Source organism: Ostrea edulis, chromosome 2, assembly GCF_947568905.1.
Source record: "Ostrea edulis chromosome 2, xbOstEdul1.1, whole genome shotgun sequence".
NCBI lineage: Eukaryota > Metazoa > Mollusca > Bivalvia > Ostreida > Ostreidae > Ostrea > Ostrea edulis.
Genome location: NC_079165.1, coordinates 53,348,089 through 53,365,163, shown reverse-complemented (window position 1 = coordinate 53,365,163; position 17,075 = coordinate 53,348,089). Strand labels below are relative to the sequence as shown.

The 17,075-nt window shown below is 36.9% G+C and overlaps 1 protein-coding gene across 6 annotated transcripts in view; it reads left to right on the top strand.

Moving 5' to 3' along the window:
• Positions 1-17,075, top strand: part of LOC125682081 (transmembrane protein 131-like) — a 212,392-nt gene that overhangs the window by 72,115 nt on the left and 123,202 nt on the right. For all 6 annotated transcript variants that reach the window (XM_048922470.2, XM_048922475.2, XM_048922474.2 and 3 more), the window contains exons 13-14: positions 6,290-6,440; positions 14,197-14,367. In XM_048922470.2, the coding sequence (XP_048778427.1) occupies positions 6,290-6,440; positions 14,197-14,367 (322 nt within the window). The remainder of the gene's footprint in view (positions 1-6,289; positions 6,441-14,196; positions 14,368-17,075) is intronic.

Genomic DNA, 17,075 nt, shown 5'->3' with positions numbered 1-17,075 from the left:
GTTGCATATATGTTCTATTATAGAAAATGTGATGGATATATTGAAATGGCTCTTTTATTCTAAATATTCAAGAAAAGTCGTGAACTTTGGTGCCCTTGCTGTTTCAGTTCTAAAATTTTAAGAAAAAAGTTGTGAACTTCTGGCACACGATTCTGAATACCAAAGAAAAAGTTGTGGTGCACTTCTGGCACACAGTTTTGATTCTGAATACCAAAGAAAAAGTTGTGGTGCACTTCTGGCACACAGTTTTGATTCTGAATACCAAAGAAAAAGTTGTGGTGCACTTCTGGCACACTGTTTCATTTAGGAAAAGTTGTGGTGCACTTCTGGCACACTGTGCCACTAGTGGCACACTGTGTGCTGCTAGTGGCACACTGTATGCCGCTAGCGGCATTAGCTGCACACTTCTGGCAAACAGCTCTGGCACACTGATTTGTTTGCCGCAAACTTGCGGCAAATTTGCAGCAAACTTTACATTTTGGTAAGGGTAGTGAACTTTAAAATGCTGATATATTGAAAATTACACACATAACATGTATTTTATTATGTTAATTTTTAAAATCTTGTCTGAAATCAGTATTACATATGTAACACTACATGTATGTTAAATGTGTGCAGTGCAGCAATGTGAACTCTTGCAGTAGTAGTACATCTGCATGATTGTTATTTATTTCATATTGTTATAGTTACCTTCTATTTAAACTGTACATACCCTCCCACCCTCGGGTCCTTAATGAGGTGAATAAACATCATAATTATCATATTACAATATGAGATGACAGATATGTTTTCATAAACTGCCAGTTCATTCTAATAATATCAAAACAAGTCAACTCTAGATTTATCAGACCTGTCTCCTTTACGGAGTGTGGGTCAAAAGAATGACATACATATCTTATTTTCATACAATACATTTATTTGCCTATGAGGGGGGCTTGTGATTTTACAAATATTTTAAATAAAGTTTTGTAGACCTACATGCTTGCATGAAACATGAAACCCCAGATTTGAAATATCTCTTAGGTCAATGAAATTTCAAGATACTATAAGTACTATCATTTATACCAAATAGAATTTTAGTGCAACACCCCCCCACCCCCCCCTCAAACTTGTGAGAGCCCTATTTTTTTTCAAATGTGGCATATACATGACATCCATTTACAATTACATGCACATGTAGGAGTTATATTTTGGGCACATATGGAATACATAGATGCACAAAAAATGAAACAGCTCCAAATTGTGCATTTATAGATGTTATTATAAAATCCCGTTGTGAAATAGCAGAGGAAAAGTGGGTTGAATACAAATTCAATTTGCCATTTTTTTCACTTACCAAACGAAATTATGATTTCGTTGTCCACGTTGAATGCATCCATCGAATTCCTCTTCTCAGAAGAAACTTTGTTTAAACTCTCAATGACTACATAAACAGCATTGAAACTCGAGCACTCGGACATCACGATCACGCTACATCAACAACTTTGTTTACGTAGCGCAGCTATGCATGGTGGTGAATTTCGTGAGGTAAAAAGTGCCATTCTGCACGGACGAAACATTTAGTCCACTATTATTACATTGACGTATTCCTAATCTAAACTATGGCCAAATTTCTATATCTTTCGTCGAGACCACCCTCTCAATTATCGATTCAGTCACAGCAACAACTTGTACTTTCGGAACCCCTTTTTGTTTTTCAACTACTCTATGGCGATGTACGGAATTCCGAAAAATAATTTCACGTGAAAATACACGATTTTTACTGATCACGTGGTTGTTATCGGTCTCTACCTTAACAGTTATCAAACTCTTTTTAAAAAATGGTAGGAATAACTCTTATTCGTGACGTAATATGGCTATGAAATTAGAAATAACTTTGATTTAAGTTGAGATGTATACTTGGCCTGTATTGAACTTATTCAAAACACAGATCAAGCTTGATTCAAGACACCTTTAAATCAGTGAATTTTTTTGGGCCTTTTTATGTACACAATTGTACCTTGTTCTTTACTACAATGGTTGTGCCTTGTCTTGGAGCTTTTGTATTGCACATTAGAATTTCATCTTTGAATTCAGTAATTAACATGCCTTTTGATCCAGTAATGCATATGCTTATAAATCAGGAGTGTGAGAGAAATTTCAGTAGTTACATGGCACAGAAACTTTTCAAGTGAACGAGTTTTCAATCTTTAATTGTTCATAGAGAATAGTCCGACTTGAATTATTAAGGTATCTTGTTATTGATTAAACCCATGAAACAAATGGATGGAGATATGTTATCCAATCATCAAATGTTAACATGAATGAAAAAGATTACATTACAAAGTTATACAAGAAATTAAATTACGGTAGTTACCCAAACCACATCAAATAACGTTAAAAATGAATGCTATTACGTCTTCAAGATATTCCCCTGGACCTGCAATTTTTAGGTCACCTGAGTAAACTATTGCAATACGCCGGTTTCGAGATACACCCGAGCTATTTCCCTGGAGAACTCGTATATAGTGAGGCGCGAAACAATTTGTTTACATGCGGGAGTGGGACTAATATTCATCACTGCGTAAGTGAATGTACTCAGTAAGTTTCTCATACACTGTTAGATCACCCGAATTCGACTGATACACAAACTAAGTAAGTTATAAGTATTTAGGGAGTAATTAAATACATAGAATTCTTACCATATCACATTATTTCGTTCGTCATAAGTACCATATCTAAGTCATTACTTGCAAATATGACATTGTTTTTATGTTTCCACTTTAGTAAAACATTTCTTTCGATAGTATATTGTATTCCCCATATTTACATATTAAAAGAGAAGCCGCTTTTAATACATTTCATTATTTTCCTCGCTGACTGTAGGTCCACTCTCTGTCCCACTTCGTCATTCAAAGTTCCACTAAATGCACCTCCTACACAGAAGAGTTCGTATCTCGAAACTGGCGTATTTGGTTGTCATGCGTCGTCCATCGTGTGTTAACAATTGAACATTTTAAACTTCTTCTTGAGAAATACCTATCAAATTCTTTTTAAATTTGATATGAAGCATCATTGGGACAAGGGGGACATAAATTGTAAATTTCAGGACTCCAGCACCCCTGGGGCCCTTGGGGCAGGGCAAAAAACTGCCCAAAATTGACCAATTTTCAAAAATCTTCTCAAGAACCACACATGTGTAAGAAAAACTAAATGCATAGTGATGTAGAGCAGGAAAGCTTCTACCAAAATTGTAAATTTCATGATCCCCGGGGTAGGGGTTCTGACCCCAGGGCGGGGCCTAACTTGGTCAACTTAAAAAAATCCGACTTGAGCATATACGGTAGTCTTTTACCAAAATTGTAATTTTGATGATCCCCAGAGTAGGATTTCTTACCCCACCCTTGACCCCAGGGTGGGACCAAACTTAGTATATATATAGTATTTATGTGTAAGTTTGCCGATACTGTATAAAATCTACATGCATACTTAGGAATAGCAGAAAAGGATGTACAAAAAATGGTGAATTTCACAACCCATGGTTTTGACTTTAGGATGGGTCCAAATTAGTCATATCTTTTGATGTTTTAATGTTAATACAGCTATTATATTATGTAAAGCCTTTCATCAGTGTATGCACTTTTGAGGGCAGTGAAGTTATAATAACACATCTTGTTTTATACTGTTGCTGAACATTAGAATTTAGCTTAGATATTCAGAACAGGAATTTTTTTTCTAGATTTCATATAGCCCTTGGGAGTAGTGATACTTTTTCACTAGTATTCAGGTGACCGATAAGGCCTGTGGGCCTCTTGTTTATTGCTTTGTACATGTAACATGCGGCCATAACTGCCAATTCACCTTAAGTGTGTATATGTGTCTATCTCATCACTACCATGTAACTATCGGGTTTGTGGAACTTGTTAATTAAAATAAAAATATTTTTCCTTTATTTAAGCAACAAAGGCAATCTGTGCTAGGTGATTGCACCAGAGTTTGTTCAGTGTGGATTGCCATCAGAGTGTTCAATTAATCAATGTATAATGATCATATGTCACAGGGTTCCAACTTCGACTGAATACCTTAGGGGCCAAGTGGGCCCCTGAATAAGAAATCCTGTTAGCCCACATGAAATTTTAGTAGCCCACATATATCATGAAATTGAATAACATGGGTTTTTTTTACAAGAAAAAAGAAACATCAGGTCACATTGCAATTTATTTAAAAAATTAAAATATCTATTTGAATTCTGTTTCCTTCTCTGTAATTCTTTTAAATACCTCTCTCATTTCCACTCTCATTTCATCAACCTAGCAAAAATACCAGAGCTCATGGACTTTATGATCTTTGTGGCGTCTGACTTTAACACACGTTTCTTCAGACTTTTTATGCGATTTCAAAATTTCTCAGCTTTACGATGCTGTCAAGTTGATAACTTGGGAAAGCTGTCACAACGATTGGACCTTTCGTGTCATATTTTGTACACACAGCACGTCATCCCCTTTTCACCATCATCAAGCCATATTCTCCCCTTCTTTCCACTTTGGTAAAAGCAGATGCTTTCTTTTCGTTTGAAGTAACCCTTGCGTTGTTCAACTTCTTCTTTACATTTTGGAAGGTTTGATACCCCAGGAATGTCTCGCCCAGTGGCAAAACCTCAACCGGAAATTGAACTTCATAATACGACTTGGATCGGTCGGAAAGAAAAATGTTGATCGGACAATTACGGTCGCCCACTCGCCAAGTGGGCGACGAGAACGGAAATTTTGGGTGCCCAGAAGCAAAGTTTAGTCACCAATGCGAGTGGGCGAGCGGTAATTTGGAACCCTGTGTCATATCTAATAAATGGATGGTGTGATTTTTAGCTCACCTAAGCCGGAGGCTCAAGTGAGCTTTTCTGATCAAATTTTGTCCGGTGTCGTCTGCATAAACTTTTCACATTTTCATCTTCCTTTCCAGAACCACTGGGCCAATTTCAACCAAACTTGATACAAAGCATCCTGGGGTGAAGGGGATTCAAGTTTGTTAAAATGAAGGGTCATGCCCCCTTCAAAGGAGAGATAATCACCAAATAAAATAGGGTGGGGTCATTTGAAAATCTTTTCTCAAGAACCACTGGGCCAGAAGTTGAAATTTACACGAAAGATCCCTGACATAGTGGAGATTCAATTTTGTTAAAATCATGACCCCTAGGGGTAGGGTGGGGCCACAATAGGGGATCAAAGTTTTACATGTGAAGGGAACCAAACTGTAAATGGTGCAAAGTATCCTTAGATGAAATTTGTTAATATGAAAGGCCATACCCATCTACAAGGGCATATGATATTTAACGAATTTGTTGTCAAGTTTAATCATTAATGAATTTTTAGTCGTTACCTTTGAAAGGTTTTTTCTGAACCAAGCTGTTTGTATAATGATAGTTTTGCTCAGGCTTGTTTATTGCTAGGAACTGCTGCTCAGGTGAGCGATGTGGCCCATGGGCCTCTTGTTTTGAAAAACTTCAGCCGCATTTTGAAAGCATTATAATTCAATTTGAAATAGGAATTACAATAAATGCAAGTTTAGTTCTTTTTTATCTTTAAAATTGTTGTAAATCTATGATTCAGTAGGAAATGGAAGCATAAATATGTTTTTACAAGGTTAATTTTTATTCCCAAGGTGCGAGTGTGGATTTTGTGAAAAGATGAAGACTAGAACAGAATGCATATTCTGTAGCTGTACATAACCATTTTCTCGCAGTTTGTACGGGTCTCTGTCCAACTGTTCTTTGGAAAAGTGTTTAAACACAGGCAATTGCTTTTTGATGACAAAATCCTTGTACCGACAAAAAAAATTACCTTCGTCTTTTTCCTCACATTTTCCTTCTGAAAACTAAAAAGCAGAGTCCACATCCCTTCTTCTGATAGTTAGCATATCCATAAGCAGCACATGACACCTTAATAATAAAAATTTATAAGCCAAATGTGAGCTATTTACAAACTTACTTGCTGGAGGTCTCATGACGTCTCACATAATGTTGCATAAATTCTTGAGAGTAAACATGTATATTGCAAGACTTGAATTTCATCACTTTCAAACTTTAAAGAAAATGTGCAAAATATTTCATTTAAAACATATAAAATCATTTTTTGGCATGGAAAGAATTTAATTTTGCTAAAAAAAAAAATTAAGATCTTTAGGTACATGCAATGTGTTCTTTCACAAACATTTATCTTGATTTAAAAATCATTCAGAATTGTTCAATCTCCTTGTATTATACATTGAATACCTTAAGTTTGATAATTAATCGAACATTCTTTTGTTGTTTCAGATCTTTGGTATACAGTGTCAACAACACATACTTTTTTAGTGCCAGAGACATCTGGAACATCACTAGAGCAATGACTTTTACCAACACCTTTAACTTCTCTGTTGTTCTGTACAACATCTCTATCTCCACTCAGCATCACCACTTCTTCTCTGTAAGTATGCATTCTACTTTTTATGCCCCCTTCAAGGAAGAGGGACATATTGCTTTGCACCGGTTGGTCGGTCTGTCAGTATATCGGTTGGTAGACCACATGTTGTCTGCTCAATATCTTGAGAACCATTCACTTGATTGTAATGATATTTATGCCCCCCTTCAAAGAAGAGGGGCATATTGGTTTGCACCTGTCGGTCGGTCAGTAGACCACATGTTGTCCGCTCAATATCTTGAGAACCATTCACTTGATCGTAATGATATTTCATATGTGGGTTGGTTATGAAAAGAAAAGGACCCCTATTGTTTTTCAGGTTAAAGGTCAAGGGTCAATCTACTCTGGACATTGGAATATACTGTCTGCTCAATATCTTGAGAACCCTTTGCTTGACAGACATCAAACTTGGTACACTGGTACATCTTAAGGAGTAGATTACCCCTATTGATTTTGAGGTTACATGGTCAAAGGTCAAGGGTCAAACTGGACATAGGAATATATTGACCACTCAATATGTCGAGAATCCTTTGCTTGACAGACATCAAACTTGGTACACTGGTATATCTTTAGATGAAGATAACCCCTATTGATTTTGAGGTCACATGGTCAAATGTCAAGGGTCAAACTGAACATAGGAATATACTGTCCGCTCATTATCTTGAAAACCCTTTGCTTGACAGACATCAAACTTGGTACACTGGTACATCTTCAGGAGAAGATGGCCCCTATTGAATTTGAGGTCACATAGTCAAAGGTAAAGGGTAAAACTGGACATAGGAATATACTGTCTGTTCAATATCTTGAGAACCCTTTGCTTGACAGACATCAAACTTGGTACACTGGTACATCATCAGGAGAAGATGACACCTATTGATTTTGAGGTTGCGTGGTCAAAGGTCAATGGTCAAACTGGACATAGGAATATACTGTCCGCTCAATATCTTGAGAACCCTTTGCTTGACAGACATCAAACTTGGTACACTGGTACATCTTCAGGAGAAGATGACTACTAATGATTTTCAGGTCACATGGTCAAGGGTCAAACTGGACATAGGAATATACTGTCCGTTCAATATCTTGAGAACCCTTTGCTTGACAGACATTAAACTTGGTACACTGGTACATCTCTAGGAGTTGATGACCCCTATTGATTTTTAGGTCACATGGTCAATCCACTCTTGACATAGGAAGATATTGTCTGTTCAATATTCTGAACTGATGATACTACTCTTAATTAAATGATGTGTGTGTGTATAACCCTTTTCAATTCTGCACCATGGGAGGCATATGTGTTTTACAAACATCTCTTGTTCCAATATGGGTTGGTTATGAGTAGAAGAAGATCCCTATTGATTTTCAGGTCAAAAGGTCAATCCACTTTAGACATAGGAAGATAGTACTGTCTGCTCAATATCTTGAGAACCCTTTCCTTGACAGACATCAAACTTGGTACAGTGGTACATCCTAAGAAGTAGATCCTTATTGATTATGAGGTGACACATGGTCAAAGGTCAAGGGTCAAACTAGACAGGAATATACTCTCCGCTCAATATCTTGATAACCCTTTGCTTGACAGACATCAAACTTGGTACACTGGTACATCCTAAGAAGTAGATGACCCCTATTGATTTTGAGGTCACTTAGTTAAAGGTCAAGGGTCAATCCACTCTGGACATAGGACGATATTGTCCACTCAATATCTTGAACTGTTTGGCACTACTATCAATAAATGATGCATGTGTATAACCCTTTTCAAATTTGCACCATATAGAGGGGGGGGGGGGGGGGGGGGGGGGCAATGTATGTATTACAAACATTACTTGTAAATGATTGTTTAATATTTCATATATATAATCACATGTCATCTGTCACTCTAATGAGCACCACATGGACTAAGCAGGGGCTGACAAATATTTTTTTTTCGGATCAAAATTTTTCTGTTGTTGGTGTAAACTTTTCACATTTTTATCTTCTTCTCCAGAACCACTGGACCAATTTCAACCAAACCAGGCACAAAACATCCTTGGGTGAAGGGCTTTCAAGTTTGTTCAAATGAAGGGTCATGCCCCTTTTAAAAAGGGAGATAATCACAAAAATGGAAAAATAGGGTGGGGTCATTTTAAAAATCTTCTCAAGAACACTGAGCCAGAAGAGCTTAAATTGACATGAAACCTTCTTGACATAGTGGAGATTCAAGTTTATTAAAATCATGACCCCCACAGGTAGGATGGTGCCACAATAGGGGATCAAAGTTTTACATGCAAATATATATGGAGCTGAAAAGGATGTACAACATATGGTAATTTTACAACTCAGGGTTTGATTGTAGGATGGGTCCAAATTAATCATATCTTTTAATGTTTTAATGTTAATACTACTATTATATTATTTAAAGCCTTTCATCAGTGTATGCACTTTTGAGGGCATTGAAGTTTTATACTGTTGCTGAACATTAGAATTTAGCTTAGATATTCAGAAAAGATTTTTTTTTCTAGATTTCATAGCCCTTTGGAGTAATAATACTTTTTCACTAGTATTCAGGTGACCGATAAGGCCTGATGGCCTCTTGTTACTAATGTAAATGCTCAACAATTGTACCTGGTTGTTTCTGTAAGCCTTATGTTTACAACTCCAGTTGAAAACTTGCACGTGAAACTTGCGATAAGATTTTATTTCCAGCTTTGTTTATATCACAACTTTCACTTTGTTATTAGGGTCGGAACAGTCGGCATGACATAACTGACATCACTAAAAGATATAGGGGAAAATCATTAAAAATCTTCTGATGAAGAATCACTGGGCCAGAAAAGTTAACATTTAAATGAAAGCTTCCTGATATAGTGTAGATTCAAGTTTGTTAAAATCAGGGAGGGGGGGGGGGGGGGGTAGGATGGGGCCACAATAGGGGATCATAGTTTTACATACAAATATATGGAGAAATTTTTTTAAAATCTTCTCAAGAACCATTGGGCCATAGAAGTTAACATTTTTCTGAAGAATCACTGGGCCAGAAAAGTTTACATTTACATGAAAGCTTCCTGACATAGTGCAGATTCAAGTTTGTAAAAGTCATGGCTCCTAAGGGTAGGTTGGGGCCACAATAGGGATCAAAGTTTTATGTGCAAATATAGGGAAAATCTTGGCCATGGTGACTCAGGTGAGTAATGTGGCCCGTGGGCCTCTTTTTCATATATAACTTAAGACATCTGAACTAGATTTTTTTTACAATAACTATTGAAAAAGACTCTAACAAAATATATGTTCTTGTCATACATAAATATTATCATTGACTTTGCAAAATCTTATGGCATCACAAGAGAGTGGAACTACCTTAATGCTGTTGATACTAAATTGAAACTATATACAGAAGGAGTATAAGTAGTCCTTGATGAAAGTTGTTATTATAGTACAGTGAAACTTCTCCAAATTGGCCCCTCAGAAAACCGGTTCTCCCTGAATATCGGCCAATTTTCAAAGTCCCGGCAGAAATCTTAACATTTCCTTACAAAGAAAGTCTTACGTTTTGGCCACCCCTGAAAACTGGACATCAGCCACTTTTTAAAGTACATTTGTTAACATACAGGTGTAATTTACCCTTATCATACTGGCCACTTTTTAAAGACAAGAAAATTTTGGCCAGAGGGTGATCAAGATCATCCAGGTGTGCAAATTGACTGACCAACTGGCCAGGTGGGAAATTATCAACAAGTGGCCTCATTAATTTCTATTGTTTACCTGTGCAGTCAAGGGTGTTGATTGACACTTAGCTAATCCAATTGACCCTCTCAAATTCTGTACAAAATGTAAAAAACAGTTCGGAACATATTGAATGAATACAGTATCAAACACCATATTGTTACACCATTCTATCATATGGATATAAGCAGTAGTTCATAAAATAAAGAAAACAAACCCATGACTTAATGATAATTATTAAAAGATAACTTAATTTTCTTGGTTTCCATAGACTTATAATTCCTAAGAAATATTCAAATAACAATTTCATAATTTACTACTGTACTTTTCAAAAACGTCAAAACAAATTTGTTAATGATATAAGCGATGTATGTAAACAGATCGAGTTTTTATAGGTAAGAGGAATTCCAATATGCCTCTGTGTTTTCTTTATGTATCAGAATCCTGTTGTAGATTTTCAGTTTAAAATTAAGCGATTTCAGTGAGAATATTTCTTATTAATTATACATGTATAATTACCTGTAGGTAAGGTACAAGTGGACTAATTTGATCTCTGTCGATCATTGATCATAGACCACCAGAAGAAAGGGAACAGTACCTACTTTGTGAATATTGAGATAAAATGTCTCTAAATGCTAAATTCTCGGTTAACCGGCCACCCCTCCAAACTGGCCGGTTTTTTGTCGGTTTGAGAGCTGGCCGGTTTAGAGAAGTTTCACTGTAATTGTCTTTATCGTTAGTAATCTCAGGTGACCTATTGCAATTGGTTTTCGTTCGTCTGTAGTGCGTTAACAATTGAACATTTTTAACTTCTTCTTGATAACTACCAGTCCAATTCTTTTTAAATTCGGTATGAAGCATCATTGGGACAAGGGGAACATAAATTGTAAATTTCAGGACTCCAGCATCCCTGGGGCGGGGCAAAAACTGCCCAAAATTGACCAATTTTCAAAAATCTTCTCAAGAACCACACACGTGTAAGAAAAACTAAATGCATGGTGATGTAGAGCAGGAAGGCCACTACCAAAATTGTAAATTTCATGATCCCCAGGGTAGGTGTTCTGACCCCAGGGCGGGGCCAAACTTGGTATATAGTGTTTATGTGTAAAACACTTAAATAACATCTTCTTTAGTGCTATTGATACTAAATTGAAAGTAAATAGATACTTAGAAAGAACAGTTAGTCCTTTACCAAAATTGTGAATTTGATAATCCCAGGGGTAGGCGTTTTGGTATGGGGGTGGGGCCAAAATGGTCAGTTATCAAATGTGTGAACAGACATTTTTAACTTCTTGATAATTATCATTCCAATCCTTTTCAAATCTGGTATAAAACATATTTGGAACAAGGGGAACATAAATTGTAAATTTCAGGACTCCAGCACCCCTGGGGCCCTAGGGGTGGGGCAAAAACTGCCCAAAATTGACCAATTTTCAAAAATATTCTCAAGAACCACACACGTGTAAGAAAAACTAAATGCATGGTGATGTAGAGCAGGAAGGCCTCTACCAAAATTCTAAATTTCATGATCCCCTGGGTAGGGGTTCTGACCCCAGGGCGGGGCCAAACTTGGTATATAGTGTTTATGTGTAAAACACTTAAATAACATCTTCTTTAGTACTATTGATAGTAAATTGAAAGTAAATAAATATTTAGAAAGAACAGGTAGTCCTTTACCAAAATTGTGAATTTGATGATCCCAGGGGTAGGCGTTTTGGTATCGGGGTGGGGCCAAAATGGTCAGTTATCAAATGTGGGTAGGGGTTCTGACCCCAGGGTGGAGCCAAACTTGTTATATATTGTTTATGTGTAAAACACTTGAATAACATCTTCTTTAGTGCTATTTATACTAAATTGAAACTAAATGGATAGAGCAGGTAGTCTTTTACCAAAATTGTAAATTTGATGATCCCCGGATTAAAGGTTCTGACCCCAGGGTAGGGCCAAACTTAGTATATAGTATTTATGTGTAAGTTTGCTGATACTGTATAAAATCTAAATGCATACTTGCAGATGTTTTAGTGTTAATACACCTATTCTTTAAAGCCTTTCATCAGTGTATGCACTTTTGGGGGCAGTGAAGTTTTAAGAACACATCTTGTTTTATACTGTTGCTGAACATTAGAATTTAGCTTAGATATTCAGAACAGGAAATTTTTTTCTAAATTTCATATAACCCATGGAAGTAGTGATACTTTTTCACTAGTATTCAGGTGACCGAAAAGGCCTGTGGGAGTAGTGATACTTTTTCACTAGTATTCAGGTGACCGAAAAGGCCTGTGGGAGTAGTGATACTTTTTCACTAGTATTCAGGTGACCGATAAGGCCTGTGGGAGTAGTGATACTTTTTCACTAGTATTCAGGTGACCGATAAGGCCTGTGGGAGTAGTGATACTTTTTCACTAGTATTCAGGTGACCGATAAGGCCTGTGGGAGTAGTGATACTTTTTCACTAGTATTCAAGTGACCGATAAGGCCTGTGGGAGTAGTGATACTTTTTCACTAGTTTTCAGGTGACTGCCTCTTGTTTGAAAAACTTCAATTTTGCTGATATGTTATCAAAACTAAATGCATATTTAAGAATAGCAGAAATGGATGTACCAAAATTGTGAATTTTTCAACTTCAGGATTTGACTCTAGGATGGGTCCAAATTAGACATATTGTGTTAATGTTACATGTATTATGTAAAGTGTTTTATCAGTAAAGGCAATGTTGAGAAAGTCACTTGTTGCATGTCAAAACATCTTGGCTAAATGAAAAAATTGAAACGCACAGTGTACTGAAATTTCATCCTTATCCGAAAACCATTGTGATATTATATACAGTATAATCTGTCTAAACCGACTATGTGTGGTTCCAAAGAAATTGGCCGGTTTGCACAGAGTCCGGAGTGCAGAATGTTGACAAGAAGGGGAGTTGCTTCCCTCGTATTCACTATCTATGCATACGTGTGTAATGATTGCTAACGTTTTAATATATCACAAAAGAATTCAAAATGTTAAAATATAAATGTCAGTGTTTTATTGTCATGCTCGTTTGAAAAAGTTTCAATTTCTATTAAACAGTTTAAAATCTGGGAATTATTCGCGCAATTTTCTGTTGGTAAATTGTCGATTTCGTCTACATCATTGCCGTTATCAAGTGCTACATTATGGACGTTCGTCAAGTTTGTGTTGTGTTCGTTTAAAATTTGTCTTTCCCAGCTTCCATTGTAAATGTATCGCTTTCAACTGTCTCAGTTTGTGAAACGGAAACTAATGTAATGCCGAGTGATCGACCGGACATGGCGAGTTGTGCTAACTAACTGCATATCATCACTGTCTGACTCGCCATAGAGCTCCGAGAAGTCCACGAGGGGAAACTCTGCTTTTGGAAAACTTAACGGGATTGTTGCCGATTTTGTTTCATTCCAAGAATGTATCGAATTCATCGATTAATTGAACTTTGTCTTTTAATGTCAGTTCTCGTCTCTGTCGTAAGGGGGAGGGCGCCATTACCTCGTCCGTGGTGCTGTCATAATTGAAAAGTGCACCCCCTAAAAATCAGGTTTTATTTTAAACTGATCGCGACTCATCGCCAGTTGCACTCTTTTACTTACATGTGGTTTCCCTTGAGACACCCTTTGTGTACACCGCGTGTGATCGACCGAATACCGACAGGTTGGTCATCGTGGGGTGGCTGGTTTAAATCTGATAATTAGAGCTAATTACGAGCAGTTGGAACCTTGTGTACACCGAATACAATTGACCGCAACAATTAGGGTGGTGTATCATCGAGGGGCCGGTTTACACAGGATAATTAAAGTTAATTGATAGCAGTTGGGACTGTGTAAGCCGGCCGATATACAGAATACGCAGTATCCGGAGTATAGGGAATTATTAAAAAAGGATTTGTTAAAGAAATGTTAGGGACTATATTTTGTGGCTGGAATTGACAGAGCGCCAGAATACTCAGAGGCCGGTTTGGACAAATTATACTGTAGTTCCAAGTGAGATTAGACTTTTGAAAATACTTTGTCTCTTTGCAAATAATGTAATTTCTTTTCACCACATTCTTTTGCAGATTCTCAATTTTACTGTTCCTTTGATACTGAAACCACGAAAAACTTCTACACCATTTTATCTTAAGTTTCATCCCAATGAAACTCAGCTACATTTTACAACGTACATTACCCTGCACACCAATGCCTCAACTTTTACAATGCCAATAGTAGTATACAATGGGCTGCTCAAGGTAAGAACATAGTGTTATAAATAAGGGAGCTAATATGGCAAATGTCAAATTATATCTTCGTCATATCCCAAAAAGGACATTTATTATTCATTGGGGGGAAAAACTAGTAAAATTTGCATTTAGGCTTTAACATAGGTCACTCAGGTGTGAAATTAGTCTTAAAATAAATCTATAGCTGTACTCATCTGTTTCAAACGTCTGCAGTAGTTTTTTGGATAAATTATTTTTATTAGTCTCCCGAACGGTGTTTGAAGACTTCTTGTTTTTAGCTCAGTTCTTATTAGGGTCTTCTGTTTTCAAGGGAATTCCCTTTTGTTATTGTACTGTTTCCCATTATTATTAAGGTTCTCTATTTCATTTTTAAAGATCTTGCTGTATTGATACTGTGTATTATTATTAGGTCACCTGAGTGTCTCAGGTGGCCTATTGCTATCTGTTTTTGTCCGTTGTCATGCGTCGCTCGTAAACTTTTGACATTTTCAGCTTCTTCTCTAGAATGGAAGAAGCAATTTCAACCAATTTGGGGATATAACATCTATGGGTGAAAGGGGAACAAGAATTGTGAATTTCATGGACCCTGCCTACCTGAGGCCTGAGGGGTGTGACCAAAACCATTAAAATTAATGTATTCTTCAAAAATCTTCTTTACGATACTCCTGGACATCAGGCAGTCAAACTATACTGAGGACTTTAAAAATACAACACTGGGTAATTTTTTGCCTTATTTTTAGGTCACCAAAGTAAACTTAGGTGACTTTTTGCAGTTGGTTATTGTCCATGTAGTTGTCCGTTAGCAATTGAACATTTTTACTTCTTGATAACTACCATTCCAATTCTTTTCAAATTGGGTATGAAGCATCATTGGGACAAGGGTGACACAAATTGTAAATTTCAGGACTCTTGCACTCCTGGGGCCTTAGGGGTGGAGTGGGGCAAAAATTGACCCAATTTTCAAAATTCTTTTACTGCACATGTGTAAGAAAAACAAAATGCAGAGTGATGTAGAGCAGGAAGGCCTCTACCAAAATTGTAAATTTCATGATCTCTGGGGTAGAGGTTCTGACCCCAGAGCGGGGCCAAACTTGGTTTATGTATAGAGTGTTTATGTGTAAATCACTTAAATATCATAATCTTTAATGCTATTGATACTAAATTCAAACTAAATGGATATTCACAGTGAATGGCTGGTAAGTATAGCAGTGATTCAGATTGGAATGCATTTTGATAGGACAGAGGGCCTAAATGATACAAAAATACAAAAATTATCGGCCATTTTGGCCTAACTCCATGAAAACTTTAGGCCCTAAATACATGTGAAGCAATGCTGCAAAATAAACTTAAAACTTTTTAAAATTAAACTGACTTTTTCTTTTTCATTTCTTCAGTTTAATTATCATGACTGCAGTCAACTGTTTCGGAATTCTTTTCTGTCGTTCCTGTGTTGCAGGGTGTTGTTTGCTGTTGTTATTGTTTGATTGTTTTTCGTTCCGTCGATAATTGAGACGTCACCAGTTGTAGGTGAAGTATCAAAAATTTAGACCTATGCTGAGCGCTCAGGGCCATAGCAACGAGGGTTCTTTAATGTGCCAACGCCTGCCGCGACACAGTACCTCCGTTTTTAAAGTCACATCCGAAAGACCCGTGATTCTCACTTCTAAATCTAGTAAATGACGAGCGTTTGGCGAAGGAGCAATCACTAACCATGTTTACTTCTTAGGTTTGATGCGGCTATGGCTTGAGCGGGACTCGAAGTCACAGCCTCCTAGTTACGAAGCACTGAGCTACCGCAACCGGAAAATCTAATGTTTAATAGGGATTGTTGCCAATCATGATCATCAAACTAGACTCTCTTCTTTGAAGCCATTTTTTTTTCAAAACTGGTTCCCCGCTGATTGTTGCATACACAGGCGAGATCAACAGGGGCACCAATTTATTTTTTTCTCAAAGTAATTTTGATTGGACGGGAAGTTTTTCAAAAACCAATCAAAATCTTTTTTTACAAACGATCGATTGATTGAGTACTTGTTTTAAGACAAACCATATTTTCCTGTGGCCGATAAACACTAAAAACGATCGGCCGTACTGACCGAAAAACGAAAATTTCATAGGCCATGTTGGCCTTTGTGGAGAATTTTAGTCGGCCATTTTCAATATTTATCGGCCATTTACCGATGGCCGAAGCCAATCTGAATCACTGATTCAGAAAGAATGAGTACAGGCTTTCAAGCGGGCCCTTATTTTCCTTATTTTTCTACAACAGCCCTTATTTTCCTTATTTGAAATCCTAAAACAGCCCTAATTTTTTGTTGAAATTCCTACATTTTCAAATTTTGAAAGTTTAAATAAATTTGACATAAAGTAAGTGTTGGAATTTATTAAATTTAGTCTTAGGGCTATTCCAGAAATAAATACATGGGGGGGGGGTCGGGAGGCACCTTTTGTATATACCAAGCACCCATAAAAAAAAAAAAAAAATTACCCCATGACCCATCAAATTGATAAACTCATTTTACAATGACCCATCTAATTAAAAAAAAAACTAACCAAAACTATTTTTAAAAATGAAAACGGTACAAATCTCGCGAGGTTTTCGGGACAAACATTCTAGTCAATGACGCGGTAATGCCTGTGCGACATTGTATCACAGTAGTTCTGAAGAAACGATGTCACATCAACAATCAAAGGCATCTATGGCGGGAATGTTGGAA